Source organism: Apium graveolens, chromosome 3 (assembly GCF_009905375.1).
Source record: "Apium graveolens cultivar Ventura chromosome 3, ASM990537v1, whole genome shotgun sequence".
Lineage (NCBI taxonomy): Eukaryota > Viridiplantae > Streptophyta > Magnoliopsida > Apiales > Apiaceae > Apium > Apium graveolens.
The window spans coordinates 232,219,833-232,242,545 of record NC_133649.1 but is presented as its reverse complement, the minus strand read 5'-3'; the positions used below and the strand labels follow the sequence as shown (position 1 = coordinate 232,242,545).

The 22,713-nt window shown below is 34.5% G+C and overlaps 1 protein-coding gene and 1 non-coding gene across 3 annotated transcripts; one reads left to right on the top strand and one right to left on the bottom strand.

The window, feature by feature from the left end:
• Positions 1-824: 824 nt before the first annotated feature.
• On the bottom strand, positions 825-12,353 carry LOC141713171 (vacuolar protein-sorting-associated protein 11 homolog). Of its 2 annotated transcripts, XR_012571888.1 has the most exons (9): positions 12,066-12,353; positions 10,527-10,703; positions 10,088-10,414; positions 8,245-9,999; positions 5,964-6,379; positions 4,027-4,124; positions 1,539-1,987; positions 1,136-1,261; positions 825-1,063 (listed from the first exon to the last, which is right to left on the bottom strand). XR_012571888.1 is itself a non-coding variant. In XM_074516462.1 (5 exons), exons 1-5 carry the CDS (start codon positions 12,285-12,287, stop codon positions 6,032-6,034), a joined length of 2,829 nt encoding a protein of 942 aa, XP_074372563.1. In that variant the 5' UTR covers positions 12,288-12,353; the 3' UTR covers positions 5,823-6,031. The 2 variants fall into 2 exon arrangements, 1 of the variants encoding a protein (XP_074372563.1); XM_074516462.1 differs by lacking the exons at positions 825-1,063; positions 1,136-1,261; positions 1,539-1,987; positions 4,027-4,124 and having other exon boundaries at positions 5,823-6,379.
• Positions 12,354-21,589: 9,236 nt separating this feature from the next.
• Positions 21,590-21,696, top strand: LOC141715477 (small nucleolar RNA R71). Its single transcript, XR_012572239.1, has one exon. It is a non-coding gene; the product is annotated as a small nucleolar RNA R71 (small nucleolar RNA).
• Positions 21,697-22,713: the final 1,017 nt, after the last annotated feature.

Sequence of the window (22,713 nt, the reverse complement as noted above, 5' to 3'; positions counted from 1 at the left end):
CATCAAGAATCTGCCTCCTACAGTCCTTAGATGTGACAACAAAGCTGCACTTGCAATAGCAGGGAATCCAGTTCTACATGAGCGTACCAAACATGTAGAACTCGATTGTCACTATGTCAGAGAGCAAGTGCAAGCTGGTAACATTCAGACTACCTATACACCCTCTGTTGAGCAAGTTGCTGACATTTTCACCAAGGTTCTCCCTGTCCATCTTCATACTCAACACAACAGCAAGCTGGCGTCCTACCCTATTTCTACAGTGTAGTCTCACCAGCTTGAGGGGGGTATTGAGAATATACCTTCTCACCAAGACATTTACATTTTCCTAATATTTCCATTTAAATAAGAATTGCTCTGTCATGTAGTGTTTTCACCATGTACTGCAACAATATAGTCAGTAGTTGGTTTTTTGTTTTTGTCTAGCTAGTTAAGGACAGTGGTCCTGAAGGTTGTTATGGATGAGTGGACACTAATTAGTGAGCTAGTTGTCAGTTGCTTCAGGGCTGAGAGTTTTCTGCTTAAAACAATGTATTCAGCTCATTGTACAGCAGGTGGAAATTAATAGCTTTATACAGCTTTCTCCTCATTCTATTATTTTCAAATTCATGCACAATCTATTTCATTAAAACAATCTTTGTCAACAGTTCTTGAATTGGTCAAAAATACTATTTTGTTAGGTTAAGTATAAAACCTATTTTTCTACCGGAAGGCAATCTTTTTGTAGTCCATTTTGATGGTTCCAAACCCAACTCAATTGTCCTGCGGGTGTGTTTCCATTAAGCATGTAACACAATTCTCTTACGCACAAGTTTATCTCTTGCATAATTTAGTAACTACTAATATTTTTTATTTCAAAATTAGATGTATAAGTAATTCATAAAAAATAAACGTTAATATTGGGGACATTCTTCCTTCTTGTAGATCGTCTTGCAAGCTCGTTACTGGAAGTTTTCCTATAACATGTGTGCGTAGTGTTTATATTCTGCATTTGATCGATGTGCATTTCAGAATTATGGAATCCAGTCGAAAGCAAAGCTGTAAGCGCTGCCAGAAGAGGTTTAATCTGAAACAACAAACCTATGTAAAGTTAAGTACATTGCATCACAGTAGTAGGTGGTGATAAAAAAAAACGTACCATGGCATGTTAAACATCTCAGGGTGTCACGCGACATGAGACGTCACCGGACATGCAACTCATGGTAAATTTGTCCGCCAGCGTGAAGCCTGGGTCAGGGTGTCCCTGCATAACGCGCCATCGAATCTGTCACACATCATAAAAGTAGTAAAAAAAGAAGCCTGGGTCTTGGTTGTGATCGTTTTCTACCAAGTAAAGAAACAATGTTCTTTTCAATGGTTTATATATATTACTTTTCAAGTGGACGAATATCTGTCTAACGAGAACATGATGGAAACAGATAGGTGTTTTGCATAAATTCAAAAATAACCAGATTCCCTCTGCAGAAAAGGGCTAACAAATAAATAGAGAGTTAAGTGAGATAAAGCTAAAAGAATGTGTAACAAGTGAAATCTCACGCAACTGTTGTAAGAGCTGTTTTGTTCTCTTCAATTTGATATGTGAGCCTGGTACAACAATCCAAGTGTCACCATTACATTTATTACTTAGTGTTTGGAACTACTGATGGTTTATTAAAGCATTGATCCAGTCAGCTTTCTAAGTTCTACCATGACGGATGGAACATTGTAGACAAAAATCTAGGCTTGCACTTGTCAAATCAGAGGCAGGATAGCCACCTCTAAAACGGCAGTCACTGGAAATTACTCAACCTCATGGTCACTTCTCATAGTGTCATGCCAGTTTTTTCTTCCAAATCTCTGGAGCCTGGATCAAACTTGCTCAAAAAACATCTTCCTCGGTACTACTGATAGGTCCAGTTTCTTCAAGGCACGATGAATTACTTGTATGCAATGGTGAATAATCTCAGGCTTCAAGTCCATTAAGTTGTTACCTTGGCCTTTCCGGTAGTTCCTGCATATAAAACTTTCAACCATAAGAAACTAAAGATCAATAATACCTAGCTGACGTTGCTTCAGTTCTTTTAATGGTAATGTGCAAACAGCTTTATTAGAGAAAAAGAGAAATGCATAGATGTTTAAAGTGCATTGTTTGGGATAACAAATGAGTTTACAAGACCAGGGAAAGAAGACAAACTGATTTGGATTATAGACACGAATCTATAGACAAACTGCACGAGTTCTCCCTCAAATTAAAAGAATCGTAAACTGATTTGTATTACAGACACAAATCTATAGACAAACTGCACGAGTTCTCCCTCAAATTAAAAGAATCGTAAACTGATTTGTATTCCATACACAAATCTATAGACAAACTGCACGAGTTCTCCCTCAAATTAAAAGAATAGTATTATACAATTTGTCTTGCTCAACAACCAGAGGGTAAGAAACAACTAGGTCACATAATAATTAAATAAATACTGAAAGTTACTAATGCTCACAAAAAATAATGTACATTAAAAATCCGCAAACAGTGGACAGGGATATAATTCAAACTATAAACTTGAGTCCAACTAGTAAAGATGCATCTTTTAGATTTGGCAAAAACAAACAAGAAATTATCTTCGAGACTTCCATTGTGAAACCAAGTAGACTTTCTCAAAAATGTTGATCCATCCGTTTTCCAGTGCATAATTTAGCTTCAATAATTCTGACAATTCTTTTACTACTGACCCGTTAGTTCTATTCTATAGATTTGTGTCTGTAGTCTAAATCAGCTTGTCTTATTTTACTGGCTTTGTAAACTCATTTTTTAATCTCGAACCATGCACTCTAAACAACAAGGAATTTCTCCTTTTCCGTGGATAAAGTTGTTTATACATTTTTAAGAAACTAAGCACATCTAGAATTTTCATCTAGGGACAACCGATCCATCCATTTGTTTGCCAGTGCATTATTCAAATTCTATAAAATCTGACGCAGTTTTTTTGCTACTGATCCGTTAATTATCTAGCACTTTGAATTCTTAAGCTAGCAAAACATTAATGCAAGCAAAAAGGATGGTATACATTTGTCTGGACTCTGGGGTGACCATGGCAGAAATCTATACAAGATAGATAGAGAACCAGATATTGTGCTGCAGGTTCAGTAAATACCAGTTTTACAAATTGTGAACTTGTAGATCAAGAAAGTTTTCGGTTAAAAAATACAGCTCCAAAGAATATTTGTACTCTTAACTGTGAACTTTTTGCTATCCATCTCATGTGTGTGTGGAATGTAGATATCTCACTGCATAACATACTTTTACTGTCACAGGCTAGTACTTAAAAGTAACATCTAGTCCAACCCATAGTTCCACACTTATAATTTCACGGTCCCATTATCTGTCCACCTTCATACTTATTCGCTCCTTGCAATTTATATACAGACACAACATTCCCAGTACGACCTGTCACGCGTTCTCAATCCTTAATATGATTCTTGGATTACCCAAACCCATATCAGAATATCAGACAATATAACTGGCTTAAACTATATATCAAATTAATGAAGGGTACCTTAAAACGAGAAACTATATTATACAAATTTACATGTATTGCCATTCTTGGAAAGAAAGCTAACTTGAATTTCTAGCTGAAGCCATTTATTCATCACAGTCTTGGTAAAATAAAACATAATGCACAGACAGCCAGACACTTGATATAAAGAAAGTTCACACAACTTTAACACCCAACATTTAAAATATTCAAAACCACTAACTTTTATATTGCACATGTTGCCTGGATCCATTACGAAGCATTATACCTTCACAGACTCGACTGATACAGAAAGCTCCAATCAGAGACTCGGATCCATGGACGAATATGTTTAGCTATCATGCCATTTATTGCTTGGTAGGATAAATTGTTTCCTACCCTACATCTTCTAATTACACAAGTTGAAAAAAATACATGCTACTTGAGATAACAAATGATGAACAGAAATGCAAAAACTGAATAGTAGCTAACATCGACGAATTAGTAACAATTTGTCAAAGCAGTTAAAGATTCATACCTGAAGAAATAATTGAAATGAAAGGAGTTTCTTCAAAGCAACGATCAAGAGTTCCCGGCATATTCTCCACTTCGCTTCCTGACTGGTTCCTCCTAAAACTGGTAGTAAGAGTAACATACCGGATAAAAATTTAATTTAATTTACTTCTTGTTTGTTTTACCTTCTTTTCATTTTTTCATTTGTCTCGTATCAATCTAACAGACAGAAGTAATATATTTTCCGTGCAGACTCTGTATCTACAAATCTAACTTAAAAAGTAAATTGTTTCACTCTCACCTTAAGTTTACTCTCTATTTCTTCTGACCAAAGCCAGTGTCAGTAAATATCACTTTCAGGTGGACTGGTGTTGAACTATACTAAAAACTTTTGTTTAATTGTGTTAAATTATACTATAAACTTGGTTTACTGTTCCGTGTAATTGAAAATAAATCTACTATAAGAATGAAGAAAAAAGTAAACAAATTAGGTTCTCTAATGGTTTCAGTAGTAGACTTTTAGAGCTAAGAAAGTGTAAGAGCATGTTCTCCACTACCCCTCAACAAAGAGTGTATCAGTTGTGTGTATTACAAATCTATGTTTGTTTGAATGTCAGTTCTTTGGATATATCCTAATATCCAGTTTAAAATTTATTTACTAATGCTGCTGGTCCACTGTACTCTTGATCTAGCATAACAATTTATTTTACTGTTTTAACACAATGTTACAAATACGAACAAGTATACTGTTAGGAAAATATATAATATGCTCACATTGAGTGAAAAAAGATTATTATATATATCAGGTTCACATCTGTTAAGAAACTATTTAACTAGTGAGTAGAGTAATGATAATAAGGATTCCACCTCAACCCTGACAAATAATAAAGATTCCGTCCGCCTCACCTCATTGATTGGATAAGGCTAAGATGATTATTAAAATATTAAGTTCCAAAAAGTGGACACTTATATTTAAAGACACCGGCAACAATGTAATATATCGTTAACTTGGCATTTACTAACTTACACAAGCAAACTAAAGTCACATTTATACACCACAATCTCAGTAAGTAAACTGGCGATAAATGAGAATAAACAATCAACTACTAGAGATGCACAAAAGGCCCACCGGGCCGGTTTTTGACCGGGCGTTAAAAAGTCCGGGCTTTGACCGGACCGGGCTTTTCGGGCTTTGACTTTAACCAGGCCGGGCCGAGCCGGGCTTTCCGGAAATATCAAAGCCCGTTTGGGCCCTCGAGGCGGGCCTAACCGGGCTTTTTTTCGGGCCGGATCGGATCGGGCCGGGTTTTTTCTAATTTAAATCGGATCGAGTATTATTAGAGATTCCGAAGAATACATGTGTTAGCAACTAGATTATCGTAAAAATGTATTAGTTTACATGAAATTTTTTATGAAAACATTATTTCGTTGAAAACATTTAAGTTCGGCAAAAAATAAACATGTTTATATAATATATTTTATCATTGTTATGATAACAATGATATCATTGTTATGATAACAATGATATCCAAATATATATAGTGTACTTATTATATCTTCTTTTATTATTTATGCAACGAAGTATCCAAATAATATTATTAATCACAAATACGTAAATATATATGTGTTTAAAGTATTATTTATATTTATAGTAAATGTGAATTTATAAATATATAAGAAAATATATTAGAATAATCAGATTATAACCGGGCTTTTAATCGGGCCGGGCCGGGCCGAAGCCCGGGCTTTTAACCGGGCCGGGCCGGGCTTTGCCTAAAAATATAGGAAAATAATCAAGTATTGACAAGGAAACAACCGAGATAAACAAGTCATGCTATTAGGCAGATCTATAGTCCAACTTAATGAACTCACTATACCGGAGTCTTCTCACAAGTATGAAGTAACTCCGAGATTTTGAATACGTAACAAAGAAAGCAAAGATGAATAAAGAGAGTGCATTACCACTGATAAGTAGTAATTAAGTACTTAAAATCCAACTACCAGAAGAAGATCTGCCTGATCTAAGGGTGTTAGCCAGACCCAACTGCTGTTTTGCTAATTAGCCCCTTCCCGAAATACTCAGCAATCACAGAAAACCCATCTTTTGAACTCTTAATTTCTTGAAAGAACTGATCTTGACTTGTAGAATTGTGCTCCAACCTTTTCTTCATTTCTTGTACAGATTTGTACTCAGGAGCACATTCTGGACACTCTTTTTCATTATCCCCAACACAACGCTGATGGAATGAGTGCATGCACATAAAGTGGATGGCAGGTAAGTCGAGGGTGAAAGTGCAAGTAGTGCACTTACTAAGCTGGAAGATTCTGGCATTAGTCTTCAGATCATGGATTTCTTTTCTCATTGCTAATGTTTCCTCCTGTAAATTAGGAATCAGGAAACTCGTTATTAACGCATCTATACTTCTTCTTTTTTTGCCTAGGAAATTTTTAGACTTTTAGCAAAAGGTTAACAATTTCACCAAGAAGAAATGGTTGCTAGAAAAAAGTATCATTTAGATGGAAGAATGACCAAAAAGAAAAAGATATATTAACAGTATAAGAAACAACATATTTAATCCGAACTAGGAAGTCTTTTATAATTTTAGACGATAAAGTATTTTTAAGAAAAGGTATGCATAAAACGTATTATCTATCTAAATAAACAATCATATTAGTAAATGGTTATTTGACACATTTTGAAGAATTAAATGCCATTTACCAATAGCATCTTTGGACATTAGTCTTGCCCAAAGTTTATTAACACCAGGGTTTTATCTGTAGTTAATTAATTATAGATGTTTGATCTGTATTACACATCATGTTTAAAATGTCAAAAAGCCACAGTAGCATGATTATAACAATTAAATTTAGATGTCTCAGTTAATTTTTCAACACTTGTATTATGTCTGCTTTAAGTATTAAGTTTGAGATAAGAGAAATGATTCTTTAAAAATCAAGTCCGTTTATTTATTATTAAAAAAGATACTTGGGAAAAGAAATTACTTTAAAAGACAGATTGGTACCAAGTCCAGCAACTAACCCCAAGTACTAAAAGATCTCAACCTAGTTTCAGACATTAGCACCATTAGCTATTTTCAATAAAACTAGTCATGTCTCATTTTCTATATTCAGGCTTAGTAATTTTAAACTATACATCACTTTCTTCACAGACGAAAAGATTTCAAATAATTAACATATTATCATATCAAATATAATAATGACAGATGGAGTGTCTATTACTATTAAGATACCAATCATGTGGGCAAGATAGTCTAGAAAAATAATAGTCTTGTATGCATTTCCTTGAAAAGAGAGTAAACTTTTTATTAATCAAGTCCTATAATTAATAGCAATAGTAATCCAATTAATGATACATATAATTTTAAAGTAGAATTCATGTAAAGAAACATTGTCTTGGAAAAAAATAAACATCCCCAATATGCCAATAGGATCTAATATCCAAAAAAGTAAGCCCGTGTTTTTAAAAAATTATGGTTACGGAGCTAACAATTCCAAATGTCCCAAGCTAAAGAAAATCAAGTCACCACTAGTACGTGTTCTGCACATTTACAGTAGATAAAAACAGAAATGGAAAAATACAAGCTCAAATACTGACGTTTATATTCAACAAATCCATCATAAAGTAAAGTTGTTCTATTTGTTTACTAGCCTCCGCTATAAGTGTCCGACATGGTTGTGTTTAAGTGTTGCACTATGATTTTTTTAAAAAAATTACATGTTTTTGGCCTAAAATAATTATCCACGTAAGAGTGTCCTATGTCCAATATGGGTACTTAAGGTTAATAAATTAAGGGTCAGAGTAACATAGAAAGTTATATATATATATATATATATATTCCTACTTTAGGTTTTTAACCTTGACATATAAAAGTGTAGCTGAAATTGGTCAGTCACTTGCCGTCAAGTGTAAATTATACATCATGTTAAATGCCAAATTTCTTACTGATTTTTCTGATAAACTCTATTTTTAAAACTTAAAATATTTATATAAACGGGCTCTTCAAATTGCATGGAGAGTGTAAGTGACGCATGCGCTCTACAACTCTTTCCTAACAATATAGGTCCACAAGAATCCTTGAATTTTCTTACTGACTCTATGACACCAAAATCACAGGATTCATCACAATATATATATGGTAAAGTAACCAAGCCCTATATGACTGCATCAGACTTTCAGCTCATAAAAAGCATAACATGGATATTGAAGGTTCATATAGTCAACCTGATACTTTTCTGTTGCTCTGCGAATCTCGTCAATTAGTTTTGATTCCTGGTCCAGCTTTCGAGCTATGTAATCTTTAACGACAGATAGAGTGAGACAGGGATTTCTTGACAGAGTTTGAAGAACTATAATTGGAGGTAAGATATTATCTTTTTCAATATAAGATAAAACTTCTTTAACGTCTTTGGAACACTCTTCTCCAAGTTCACCAAAATAGTTCAACAAATCTGCCCAGAGAGATGGGTCACCTCCAACGCCAGAGTCTCCAAGTCTCTTGCAGCATGCAATTAAACCCTTATGATCATGCGCTTGCATGTAACAAGCAATCACTTCTTTATAAAGTTTCATCTTCTCATACAGATGTTGGAGTCCTTCTCTAAAACCATTCATTTCACAAAGAATTATAGCAAGATCAACATCATACATAGGATTCTCCTGATCTGCTGGCCACGCATCCTTTAGTAACCGAAGCCCCTTTTGAAATCTCTCGCATTCTTCTACCCTTTTTAGGTCCTTTCCCTCTTCAATAGATATCACATTAGGTGCAACATCTGTTGATGACCCCTCAGCTCTGACATCAATATTTTCTTGTACATCAACTTGCAAGGGTGATGGAAAATTTGAGTCACTAGATAAGTATAACTCCAATAGCGTGTTATTAATTTCTATTTGAGCTGGTGAATCCTTTACTTTGTTGGCGTATTTCTCAAGAAAGTCCATTAGTGAAAGTGGATGATGGACAAAGATGTTAAGAAAATCAACGGGAGATGGCAGCATAGATATATATGTGCCTCTTGAAGCTTTTCTTTTGGATGCTTTATCTTCCTCTGTGCAAAGCTTCATGAGTATCTCAATAGTTTGCACTGGTTTGTGTTCTATGAGTGTTTTCCCGTACTCTTTTACTGTAACCCCAGCTTGACTTGGTTCAAGACTTGAAATATATAGTAATGCTTCTTCATAACTACCCAGGTCTTCAAGTAAGATCTTTAAGTACCACTCATGCTTTCCAGCCTTCTTTGCAACATACATTGCGTGCTCATGATAATTGGCAGCTCGACAGACCTTTATTGCAGTTTCCACATCAAATTTTAGCTCTCCATCTTCGCTTTTTATAAAAACATTCAGCTTTTCAACATCTTTTAATTTGGTATAACAATTCAACAGGAGAGTAGTATGGTCTTTAGAAGCAAGTTCCTTCTCGTGCAGCTTTTCCAAGTACTTGGTAAGGTTGTAAATTCTCTGTGCATCTAAAAATTTCTGTATTACATACGAAGGTTCAAGATGACCAATGGTGTGTATGTACTGAGACATAGCCTCATCATACTCTTGTTTGCTATATAAGTGATCTGCATACTTCCTTAGCACCTCAGCAGTTGCAGCAGCATTATCTTGTTGACTTTGAACAAGATTAATGGCTACAGTATATAGATTCTTTTTAAAAAGCATGTCTAACTTGCTTTCCATGTCCTTTTCTCCAATACATAAGACTGATTTGTCTGTCATGATAAGTATCACGTTACCCCATTCGAAAAGCATGTGAGAAACTTCTTTTATGGCTATACTATGTGCAATTAGCCTATTTTTCAAGTCATACACATTAAAGGTATTCGTGCCAGTTCTGTGATCTTCAATAACGCATAAGAGGTATCCACGGAACCACCCAACGAATTTCTTTTCTCCCTCAAAGGCCCAACAAGGACCCCGACCATCAACATCATAGAAGTATACAGCCTCTGGTCGACCCACAATCAGCTCCTGGAAGTGGAATAGACATGAAAGTTTAGCCAAATAGCATATATATATATATATCATCTTTATAAGAATATAAGGAAGTAGGATTTACCAAGCGATCATTCATTGCAACACTATTGATGCCGCATCCAATATGATCCAAGCTTTGACGAAATCTCGGTTGGGTTGCCAAGTTAAACAAGCTTACTGAAGATGGAGTGACAGCAAATAGTTGAAGAGATTGATCATCGACTCGGAATCCAAGGCCTGTTATTGACAACTGGCTAATATTATTAGAGGTAGTCTCAACTTGAAGTGTGAATCTCTTTATATGCTCACGTGCAATGTCCCCTTGAATACAGTAAATGCAACCGTTGTCTAATCCAATGGCGATGAGTAATATTGGTGCAGCTTCCTCTAGAACTAAAAATGATGTTATCTGCACAAATTAATATTGTAAAATAATTGATGTTGAACTTCTTCCCATCAGGCCATTATCAACAAATCACAAGAGAAGCCTCATGTGAATATATATATATTAATATATGCACCTTAGCTTCACGAAACTGTTTAGTGAATATTCGCAATATCTGTATACAATCAAGACTCGATGTGCTCGGGCCCTCGGGATTGGGAGGTTTATCAAGATCAAACACTTTCAGGCAAACAACTGGCAGTTTTGAAGATATTTCTTCATCTTCACCTACACTCACGAGAAAGTTCCTTTGCTGCTAGCAAGAACACAAAAACAGAATTAGTAACCACACATTCTATTTCTAAACATAAACATCACAAATTCATCTCAATATGAGTGTTATTGTATAATTACGCTTTCCAAACACCTTTACTTATAACTATATCTTTCAAAATGCAACATCACTCTATCTAATTTACTAGTGCAAGTTCCAGGTATTCTTTAATAAGTGATTATAATAAAAGAAAGTAGCAATACTAAACAGAGTATACTTAGGAAACTATAAAGCATAAACTTAATTACAAATGCTCTTAAATTATTTCTCTATTTTTTTAAGCACTTAAATCAATTCTACTCTAAATCTCAAATAAGTACATTTTACAAATAAGGCAACATCACTCAATCTAATTTACTAATGTAACTGTCAATTATAAGAGCAAGTCCAACAACTTCCTTATATATATGCTCTTAAGTTCAATTATAAGGTATTTGGCACAAAACGGGACTCCAACGTGTCTTAGTACTTCCCTAAATCACTAAGACATGACCTTCATTTTTTTATCTTTAAGGAACTTCTAGTGCTCTCTTATAACATTTTTATTGATAAAGAATTCATTTCTCTAGCTTCTTTTTACTTTTTTCTCTCTCTTTCTTCACTTTTTGTCCATATCTTTTCAAATTTATTAATATAATAATAATAAGGAAGGAGTATAGGGATCGTTGTTGGAGTTAAAATACAAAATCATATCCTAAATTGCTAAGAGTCAAAAGTTTATAAGGAAGCTACTGGCATATTATTGGACTTCTTTAACAAAATAATTCCACAACATCTTTCAATCTAACTAAAAGCAACTCCAACAAGTTAGCTATTCAAGATCTTAAACTAAAAATTGAGGAATCTTGTATAAAACAGAGCTCCAACAATATCCTAGTGCTTTCTTAAAAATTTAGCATCCTCCGCTCATGCTCATGCCTTATTTATAGGTAACCATTAGTGATTCCTTAGCTTCATTTTAATAATAAAAAATTCATTTCTCTACCATCTCCATTTCAAATGCATAACTAGAGTTTAAATATAATAATAAAATATTAATATGATACACTTATGAGGAATGTTGTTGGAGTTGACATACAATTAAATATCCTAAAATACTAGGATTCATTTTTATAATATTATTTTTAAGGAACTTATTTGAACTCTCCTGGAGTTGCTCTAACTAGCTCAACTGCCAGCTAAACTTGATCTAGCCTTTAATTATCAAAACCATAAAATTCCAATAACAACTCATAGGCTAGCAAATTAATAATAAAAAAACTAAACACATAAAAAAAATGTAAATGTGCAACAGATTCTATATACTCCAACGAGAACCATGAGAACCGGAGAATACGAAACCTTGAGGTGTTGGAGAAAGAGGACAGAAGAAGTGTGAGCTTGAAAGCCATAATTATATTTAAATCCACGATCTAGCAAAGCTACGGTGCCGTCGTCACATCCGACCACGATCTTTCCTCTACCGCTAGAACAGCAGTTTACTCCGCCAGTAAGTTGGTCGGAAATCGAGGTTTTGCCGCCGTACTTGTCCTCGAAGAAGTCGAATTTTCTCCATTGGTACATCGAAGATTGTAAGTTCCGACAAAACTGTAGATACAGTTGGATTGTGGTTATGTATCCAAAAAATTATTAAGTTGTCCCTAGTTTTGTTCAAATATTCAAATATATCAAGTATGTTATGTGACTCAATTTGATTATTAATTTAAAATTTTGTATTAAATAAATTATCTTGCAATAATTGAATTAATACAAAATTTTAACTTTTAAATAACTATATTGATACAAATTTTCAAATTGTTTATCAAATTTAGTCAAATCGTAAAGTAATGATCTATTTGATACATTTGGATGAAATGAGTGATCAAGTTGATATTTCATCGTTTATGTATTGTATTATACCTGTTTAAAGCACTACATTCGTGTTCGTGTACTCGTGTCGTTTCGTGTGGTGTATGTCGTGTTAATTGAATATTAATATATATTAAATTTAATATTAATATAAATTAAAATATAAGATTTTTAGGTAAAAAATTATAAAATATATGAAAAATATATATTTAGATATCAAATTTATATAATATAATGAAATCAAATAATATTTTAAAAAATAAATATGCATACATTTATTATAATTCTACATATATTTATAAAAATTATTAAAATTTAATTATAATATTTATTTATGTCGTATACTTTGCGTGTACTTGAACGTTAAACACAAAACCGACGCTAAATCTCGATCGTATTCTTTCGTGTTCGTGTACTTTCGTGTCGTGTACTAAAAATGCAAACACAAACATTAAATTTTCGTATCATTTCATAACGTATAAGTCGTGTCGTGTCGTGTCCTAAATTGCCCGATCTAGTTTAAAGTAAAGCTTCAGAGAATGTAACAACTGTACTTTCACTATATAACTAATAAATTTCAAATATTAATTATCTCATGGTTAATTTAATACGATTAAGGGGTGTGAATCAAATTTTAAATAAAATCGATGTATTGTTTACGGAGGAAATGGGATGCAATATATTGTGTTTATCTTATTGAAATTTTTAATGAAAAATGAGGTCTTTATCCTTATTTACCATGGTTATAGAAATCGGAAATCGGACTAGATCGGATAAGCTACCGATTTGCGATTTATCGGAAATCGATGATTTATCGGAATATTAAATCGGATATATTTAAAATTATTTTTATAATATATATTAAATATATATTATATTTATAGTTGGGCCTTGTATGGACCTGGTCCATGATGGATCTTGTAAAGTCACAGGCTCATAGCCCGTGCTATTTATTGAGCGATGTATGTATAGTGCTTTACAAATAACTCAAAAAATGATAAAAAAAAATGTTTATTGTTATACGTGCACTTCATCTTCTCTGTTGTCTTCACATTCAAACTCTCAACGGCGTTCTTTCTTTTCAATTTCCTTCATTCTCTTCTTCCAACTTACCTGACTCTCTATTATTTCTGCTGAATCAAACTATGAATTCCTCCGATTTCTTCTTACTGTTGACCCGATTTTAAGCGATTTTGACCATTTAACCGGAAAACATTTTTTCCGGCGATTTCACGGTATTAGATCGGGAGCTCTCCGAGTAGCGATTTATCGGCCGATTTATCGGACAAATCGCCGATTTTTAGAACCATGTTATTTACACGATATTAAAAGACTTTCACTATTTCATTACATTCATTGTAATCCATATTAATTATGTAAGTAAAATTATAATTTAAAATATTATAAAATATATTATTTTTCAAATAATGTTCTAATAACAATATTGTTTTATTTAAAATTTTACATATTACATACATTTTACAAGTAAAATATTGTAAAATATATTATAAAATATTGTAAAATATATTATTCTGCAAAATATGATTAGTTTGTAAAATATAAATATTTATGTTGCATAATATATATATTATACTTATAAATGTATGAGTTTTGTATTATTTTATTGAAATAATATATGATATTTGTGAAACACATTTGGTAAGATAATACGTTTTATAAAATATTTTATTTGCAAAACATATATGAACTCCTAGTACATCAATGAAAAGGTGGATTTCGTAGAATTTTACTCTATATTCATAAATTATTAATGGTTTATGTATTATGAGAACAAGCTATAAACCTTATTTATCGTACATTTTGTAAATTAAGTAAACTTACTATCTTACAAAATAAATTGACCTTCGCATGTAATTTTGTTTTGAGTTCAAAGTTTTAAAAGGACTAGTTTCAAAACAATGGATGATGACTTATTATCCATCGAGTGAGTAGCTTATGTAACAATAAGTCTGTAACACATTTCTGCATACACATTGTTAAAAATCTGTAGTAGTACTTAAGTCATGTTGACTTTAACTAGATATGCAGAATAGGTTGATTAATTGTACATAGATGATGTCTTGTAATTCTGCACAAATGAAATAAAGTCAAGTGCCTGATTGCTACCCGACGGATAAACAACAATGAATTCGACGGATGATCAACAACCCGACGGATGATCAATAACTCGACGGATGATCATAAACCCGACAGATAAAAATTCAAATATCTGTTGACAGTGACAACACAATCACATGCATCGAATGTATGTAAATGGAATGTGGTAGCCTATTCAACTGGGTTTTCGAGAACAAAGAAGCATTGCCATTTCCATGCTATTAAGAAGATATTCAAAGATGCTGGAATAGAGTAATGAAGTAGCATTGTATTAGACTTGATAGTTTTTGTTTTATTATCCTATCTTATTACTTTGTAATCTTGGTGATATATAAACCAAGAAGCAGCAATATAATAGTAACTAAGAAACTAAGCAACCAAGAGAGAAATATTTGTAAGTTGTATTCTTAGCATTTCTCTCATTCTTAGTTGTTATCATTTTGTAAGCAGCTGTGAGCTTTTTGCACACAGAGTTCTCTCGATATATATTTTATATCTCTGGTGGAATCATTCAGATCCACCAGAAAGTTTTTAAAGACTCTTGTTTTTAATTACTTGTGTTTTGATTCATTTGAAGTAACTATTCCGAATTTTTTCAATCAATTCACACTTATATATATATATATATATTTGAGTTTGAACATTTTTATTCAAGAAAAAGTTTCAAGAATTCCATTTAACCCCCCTTCTGTAATTCTTGTTATATTGTTAAGGGACTAACAATTGGTATCAGAGCAAGCTCTTGAAGAACAAAGAGTTTAAATATCAAGACAATACAGCAAGATGAACAAGAAAGATGTTGGAGTCAAGATTCCTTTTTTGGATAAAGATAATTACCATCATTGGAAGGTAAAGATGCATCTTCATTTGCTTTCTCAAGATGAGGCCTATGTGGACTGCATAGAAAGAGGCCCTCATGTTCCAATGAGAGCTGCAACTGGAAATGAGCCATCTGTCCCCAAGTCAAGGCATGAATGGTCTGACCCTGATATTGAACAAGTCAGGAAGGATAAAAAGGCCATGAATATCATGTTTAATGGAGTTGATGGTGATATGTTTGACAACATTATCAACTGCAAAACTGCTAAGGATGTTTGGGATACAATACAGATCATCTGTGATGACACTGAGCAAGTTAGAGAAAACAAGATGCAGCTACTGATTCAGCAATATGAGCATTTTCATAATGAAGAAAGTGAGTTTCTCACTGACATTTTTAGTAGGTTTCAAAAACTGCTAAATGCTCTAAAGTTGCATGGAAGGGTCTATCAGACAAAAGACTCCAATATGAAATTCCTTAGATCTCTTCCAAAGGAATGGAAACCAATGACAGTCTCATTAAGAAACTCACAAGATTATAAGGAGTTTACTTTGGAGAGACTGTATGGCATCCTGAAAACTTATGAGCTTGAAATAAAGTAAGATGAGAGGATAGAGAGAGGAAAGAAGAAAGGAGGGTCCATTGCACTAGTTGCTGAGTTAGAGAAAGAGAAGGAGATGAAGATGGAAGCTGTTGAGTCAACTTCAAGGATCTGTGAAAGCAAGGGCAAGGGGCTTGCAGTAGAAAGTGAAGATTCTTTGAGCTAAGATAACATGTAAGACATTGATGAACACTTAGCATTTCTTTCCAGAAGATTTGCCAAGCTCAAGTTCAAAAAGAACTTTGGAGCAACCAAGCCAAATAGAAACATGGTGGATAAATCAAAATTTAAATGTTTCAAATGTGGCTTGGCAGGGCACTTTGCCAATGAGTGTAGAAAGTCAGATTCCAGCAAGAAAAAGTTTGAGCCTTTGGATTATAAGCAAAAATACTTTGAGCTGCTCAAACAAAAGGAAAGGGCTTTTATTACACAAGAAAACGACTGGGCAGCAGATGGTCTGGATGAAGATGAAGATGTCAGCTATGTCAATCTAGCCCTAATGGCCAAGTCTGATGAAACAGAAACAAGTTCTTCAAGTAATCAGGTAATTACTACAAACCTTGCACATTTATCTAAAGCTGAGTGTAATGATGATATAAATGAAATGTCTACAGAGTTATATCATTTGCGTGTTACACTTAAGTCTCTTACTAAAGAAAATGCTAAAATTAAAGAAAACAATATGTTTTAAGTGAGAGAAATAATGTGCTAGAGTCTCAATTCATTGATTTTGAAAAATTGAGAATTGAGTGTAATATTGCCAAGGAGGAATTAACTGAGTCCTTGAAGAAAGAAGAAATTTTGAAGAAGCAGCTCGAGCGTGAACAGGAGGTGATTAAGGCATGGAAAATATCTAGAGATGTCCATGCTCAAATCACCAAAGTTCAAGGAATTGAGTCCTTCTGTGATGCAGCCTAGAAAAAGAACAAGGAGAAACTAGAACCAAATTTGGTGGATGAAGTGCTAACAGATGTAGACTTGACGGATGATGAGGATCATCCGTCGGATAACAAAAAGGGTTATCCGTCGAATGATGAAAATCCTCATTCGTCGGCTGTAAGCAAGCCAATCAGTAAAGCCAAACTTGTTAAGCTGAATGAAAAGTATGGATCTGTTTCCAAAAACTTTGTTTTAGGAGAATCGAGTCAAGTTAAGAAAGGGAAAAAGGCTAATGTTGGTCACATAACTGTCAAACAGTTAAGTGACAGACTTGAAAAGATTGAGGTGAAAACAGAGGTTAAAAAGAAAAATAATAGAAATGGTAAAGTAGGGATTAACAAACACAATAACTACACACCTGATAAATATGCTCCTAGAAAAATCTGTGTCAAGTGTGGTAGTGTAAATCATTTGTCTGTTAATTACAAATCTGCCATGCCTACTTCCATGTCTGTGCCACCTCACTTTACTAACATGAATGCTATGCCTCCCATGCCTATGAATGCTATGTCTACACAGAATTTGAATGCACAGTTTGATAATATGCCATTTGCACCTAATCCTTATTATGCTGCATTTAGTATGCCACAAATGCCATTTAGCATGCCTTTAGGGAATAACATGTTCACTAATAGCATGCCATTCCCTTTTGATTATAATATGCATGATAAGTCTGTTGCAATGAATGGTTTCAAAGGCCCAACTCAAATGACCAAGGATGAATCTGATATCCCCAAGTCAAATGAGATAAAGCCTAAGAAACAGAAAAAGAAAGCTAACAAGGCAGGACCCAAGGAAACTTGGGTACCAAAATCAACTTGATTTGATTTTGATGTGTGCAGGGAAACAGAAAGAATCTTTGGTACTTGGATAGTGGTTGTTCAAGACACATGACTGGTGATTCTACCCTGCTCACAGAGTTCAAGGAGAGAGTTGGCCCAAGTATTACTTTTGGAGATGACAGCAAGGGTTATACTGTGGGATATGGCTTGATTTCAAAGGACAATGTCATCATTGAGGAAGTTGCCTTAGTGGATGGTCTCAAACACAACTTGTTGAGTATCAGCCAGCTTTGTGATAAAGGCAACTCAGTAACCTTCAACTCAGAAGCATGTGTTGTGACTAACAAAAGAAGCAACAAAGTGGTTCTCACTGGTGTGAGAAAAGGAAATGTGTACCTAGCTGATTTCAACTCATCTAATGCAGAATCTGTTACTTGTCTTCTCAGTAAGCAAGTCAGGATGAAAGTTAGCTATGGCACAAGAAGCTATCCCATTTAAACTTCAAGACCATGAATGAGGTAGTAAAGAAAGAACTGGTTAGAGGCATTCCCTAGTGGAGTTTTCTAAGGATGGACTGTGTGATGCCTGTTAAAAAGGGAAGCAGATTAAAGCATCATTCAGGAAGAAACTTGATTCAACAATTGAAGAACCTTTGCAACTGCTACACATGGATTTATTTGGACCAGTCAATCTGTTGTCCATCTCAAGGAAAAGATTTTGCCTAGTAATTGTAGATGATTTCTCAAAGTTCTCTTGGACATATTTCCTAAAGTCTAAAGATGAGGCTAGTGAAATCATCATCAATCACATAAGGCAAGTCAATAATCATCCTGATTTTAAGGTTAGAAGAATCAGGAGTGACAATGGAATTGAGTTCAAAAATTCAGTCATGAGAGCATTCTGTGAGGAAAATGGGATTTTGCATGAGTTTTCAGCAGCAAGAACTCCACAACAGAATGGAATAGTGAAAATGAAGAACAAATCACTTATTGAAGCTGCAAGGACAATGCTTGAAGAATCTAAACTGCCAACATATTTCTGGGCTGAAGCTATAAATAATGCTTGCTACACTCAGAATATTTCCCTGGTTAATCAAGCAAGATGCATGACTCCCTATCAATTGTTCAAGAACAAGAAACCTAACTCTAAATTTTCTTCATGTCTTTGGTTGTAAATATTATATTCTGAGAAATCAAACTGATCAAAATGGGAAGTTTGATGCTAAAGCAGATGAAGGAATTTTTGTTGGATATGCTGTTGGTAAAGCATATAGAGTCTACAATCTAAGAACCAAAATTTTTGTGGAATCAATACATGTTGTGTTTGATGATAAAAAGATTGAAGGACTTCAAGATGGAGATTACCATGAGAGCCTCAAATTCGACAATGTGGAGATGGTTAGTGATGATAGTGATGATAAAAGTGATCAAGAAACAGTATCAAAGGATAATGCAGAAAAATCTACTACCAATGAAGCACACAAAACTCAACATCTGTCGAGTTGCATAATGCTTCATCCGTCGGGAGGCAATCTGCATTATCCGTTGGGAGACAACCAGCTTCATCCGTCGGTACTCAAAATTCACCATCCGTCGGGTTATCAAAAGGAGCAGGAAGTCAGGATAGATCACCTATAGAAAGTTCCCCTTTCTAAAATCAAAGATCCACAAACTCAGGGGGGGTCTCTAACAATCAAAACTCAATCACACATCAAGACAATAATGAGGCCTCTTCATCTAGAGCTAATCTACCTCAACAAAGAAAATGGACAAAAGATCAGCCCTTTGAGCTCATAATTGGTGATGTTTCTTCTAGAGTTCAAACCAGGAGAGCAACTCAAGAAGAATGTCTATACAGAAGCTTTCTTTCCAAGGAAGAACCAAAGAAGGTAGAAGAAGCTTTGTTGGATCCTGATTGGATTTTAGCTATGCATGAGGAGCTAAACCAATTTGAAAGAAATAATGTATGGAAGCTGGTATCCAAGCCTAAAGGAAAGAATCCAATAGACACCAAATGGGTATTCAGAAACAAGATGGATGAAAATGGCATAGTAGTTAGGAACAAAGCTAGATTGGTTGCTAAAGGCTATTGTCAACAAGAAGGAATAGATTTTGATGAAACATTTGTTCCTGTTGCAAGACTTGAAGCCATCAGAATCTTCTTAGCCTATGCAGCCCATGCCAATTTCAAGGTCTATCAAATGGATGTCAAAAGTGCCTTTCTAAATGGAGATTTGAAGGAGGAAGTCTATGTCAGTCAACCTCCTGGTTTTGTAGATCCAAATTTTCCAGAACATGTCTATTATCTTTTGAAAGCACTTTATGGATTGAAGCAAGCACCTAGAGCCTGGTATGACACTTTATCAAAGTTCCTTTTGGAAAATCATTTCATAAGAGGTACTGTAGATAAAACTTTATTCTTTAGAAATGTTAATGGCTCTAGTATACTTGTTGAAATTTATGTAGATGACATTATTTTTGGCTCTACAGATGAGAAACTTTGCAAAAAAATTGCCAAATTGATGCAAAGTAAGTATGAAATGAGTATGATGGGAGAACTAACTTACTTTCTTGGTTTGCAAGTTAAGAAAGTTAGTGATGGAATATTTATTAGTCAAATTAAATATATTTTTGATCTTTTAAAGAAGTTTGATCTAATTGATTGCACATCTGTAAAAACTCCCATGGCTACTGCAACTAAGCTTGAATTAAACACTACTGAAAAGTCTGTGGATATTTCAAGTTATAGGGGCATGGTTGGCTCACTTCTGTACTTAATAGCTAGTAGGCCAGAGATAATGTTTGCTACATGTTTATGTGCTAGATTTCAGGCTGTTCCTAGAGAATCTCACTTAATAGCTATTAAGAGAATTCTCAGATATCTCAAGGGAACACCAAAACTTGGCATATGGTACCCTAGAGATTCTGGTTTTGATCTAACTGGTTATTCAGATGCAGATTATGCAGGTTGTAGAATTGATAGAAAAAGTACAACAGGAACCTGCCAATTTCTAGGAAACAAGCTTGTGTCCTGGTTCAGTAAAAAGCAAAATTCAGTATCTACTTCTACAGTTGAATATATTACTGATGGCAGTTACTGTGTGTTAGGGCGAAAACATGCGCTAATAATACACGCAAGTATACGCGTTCGCAAGTAATATAGAATGATTTCTAGTTCGTTCCCACAGAGACTCGGACTACTATGTTCAATTAAACTCACTCACCAATGTATGATTACTTCTCAATGTTAAGAAAATAACACTTAGATTTAAGTAACTAATTATTAACTACAATTAACTACTTAAATTAACCACTTAATTAACACTTCGAATTAACAATATTAAAAAACTCATGAGATCATAACTTCATTACTACTTCCTTCAATAGTCATTGTTATTACCCTTAGCATGCAACAGTGATGATATTAATCGATAGCTATTTGAGAACCTGCACAAAGCTCACAAACCATAGCTATTTGATTGACTCCATAGGTAGCTAGAGAATCGACCTTCATAGACAGCGCTTGGAGCTGCGCTGCAATAGCGGTGGCTGCATCGACTTCCAGAATACCTGCTACCTTCCCAGGAATCATCCTTTGAGTTGGGTTTTGATGCTCATTTGCAGTCATAGTCTCAATAAGATTATAAGCCTCAGTATAGCTTTTGGCCTACAAGGCGCCTCCAGCTGCTGCATCGAGCATGGGCTGAGATTGGGACCCTAAACCATTATAGAAACCAGTGATCACCATCCAATCGGGCATTCCATGATGTGGACACTTTCTCAACATTTCCTTGTAGCGCTCCCAAGCTTCGCACATAGATTCTGTAGGTTGCTGCGCAAACTGAGTAAGAGCACTCCTCATAGCAGCAGTCTTTGCCATTGGATAAAACTTCACCAGAAATTTTTGTGCAAGATCTTGCCAAGTAGTGATGGACCCAGCTGGTTCAGAATGTAACCAGTCCTTAGCTTTATCCCCCAGTGAGAATGGGAAAAACCTCAGCTTGATAGCCTCATCAGTCACACAATTAGATTTGAAAGTTCTGCAGATCTCGATAAAATTCCTTATGTGCATGTTGGGGTCTTCAGTCGCAGCTTCTCCGAATGAATAGTGCCCGGCTTGATTTCAAAGTTATTGGCCTCAATAGCCGGGTGCATGATGCTAGACTGAATGTCATCAATTTTAGGCCGAGAAAAGTCCATAAGAGCTGGATCTGCCGGAACAATACGATCACCCATGATTACTGGCTCCTTCTGCTCACTTCCTGAATCCGAATCTTTAAAATCTATCTTCTCCGAAATATCAAGAACTTCGTCTGTCTCCTCAGCTGTATCTAAAGTCCTCTTGCGAGTACGAGAACGAGTTGCATAAACGCTCGCTAAAGTACCTGAAACACAACCGAAAACAATAAGTAACACGTCTTAATCACTGAGTCCTAACGACCAATGTTGGTAAGTACATAAACTAAACAAATACGCCAAGTCCCCGGCAGCGGCGCCAAAAACTTGTTAGGGCGAAAACACGCGCTAATAATACACGCAAGTATACGCGTTCGCAAGTAATATATAATGCTTTCTAGTTCGTTCCCACAGAGACTCAGACTACTATGTTCAATTAAACTCACTCACCAATGTATGATTACTTCTCAATGTTAAGACAATACCACTTAGATTTAAGTAACTAATTATTAACTACAATTAACTACTAAAATTAACCACTTAATTAACATTTCGAATTAACAATATTAAAACACTCATGAGATCACAACTTCATTACTACTTCCTTCAATAGCCATTGTTATTACCCTTAGCATGCAACAGTGATGATATTAATCGAATAACACGAAACTGATAAAATCCAACTTTCATTGTACTAATACCATTC

Excerpts from the sequence above, each read along its gene's own strand:
- LOC141713171 (XM_074516462.1), bottom strand. The coding sequence starts at position 12,287 with ATGTACCAATGGAGAAAATTCGACTTCTTCGAGGACAAGTACGGCGGC. Across the intron at positions 10,704-12,065 it reads TCTTTCTCCAACACCTCAAG|CAAAGGAACTTTCTCGTGAG; the intron begins GTTTCGTATTCT and ends TCTTGCTAGCAG. Across the intron at positions 10,415-10,526 it reads AACAGTTTCGTGAAGCTAAG|ATAACATCATTTTTAGTTCT; the intron begins GTGCATATATTA and ends TAATTTGTGCAG.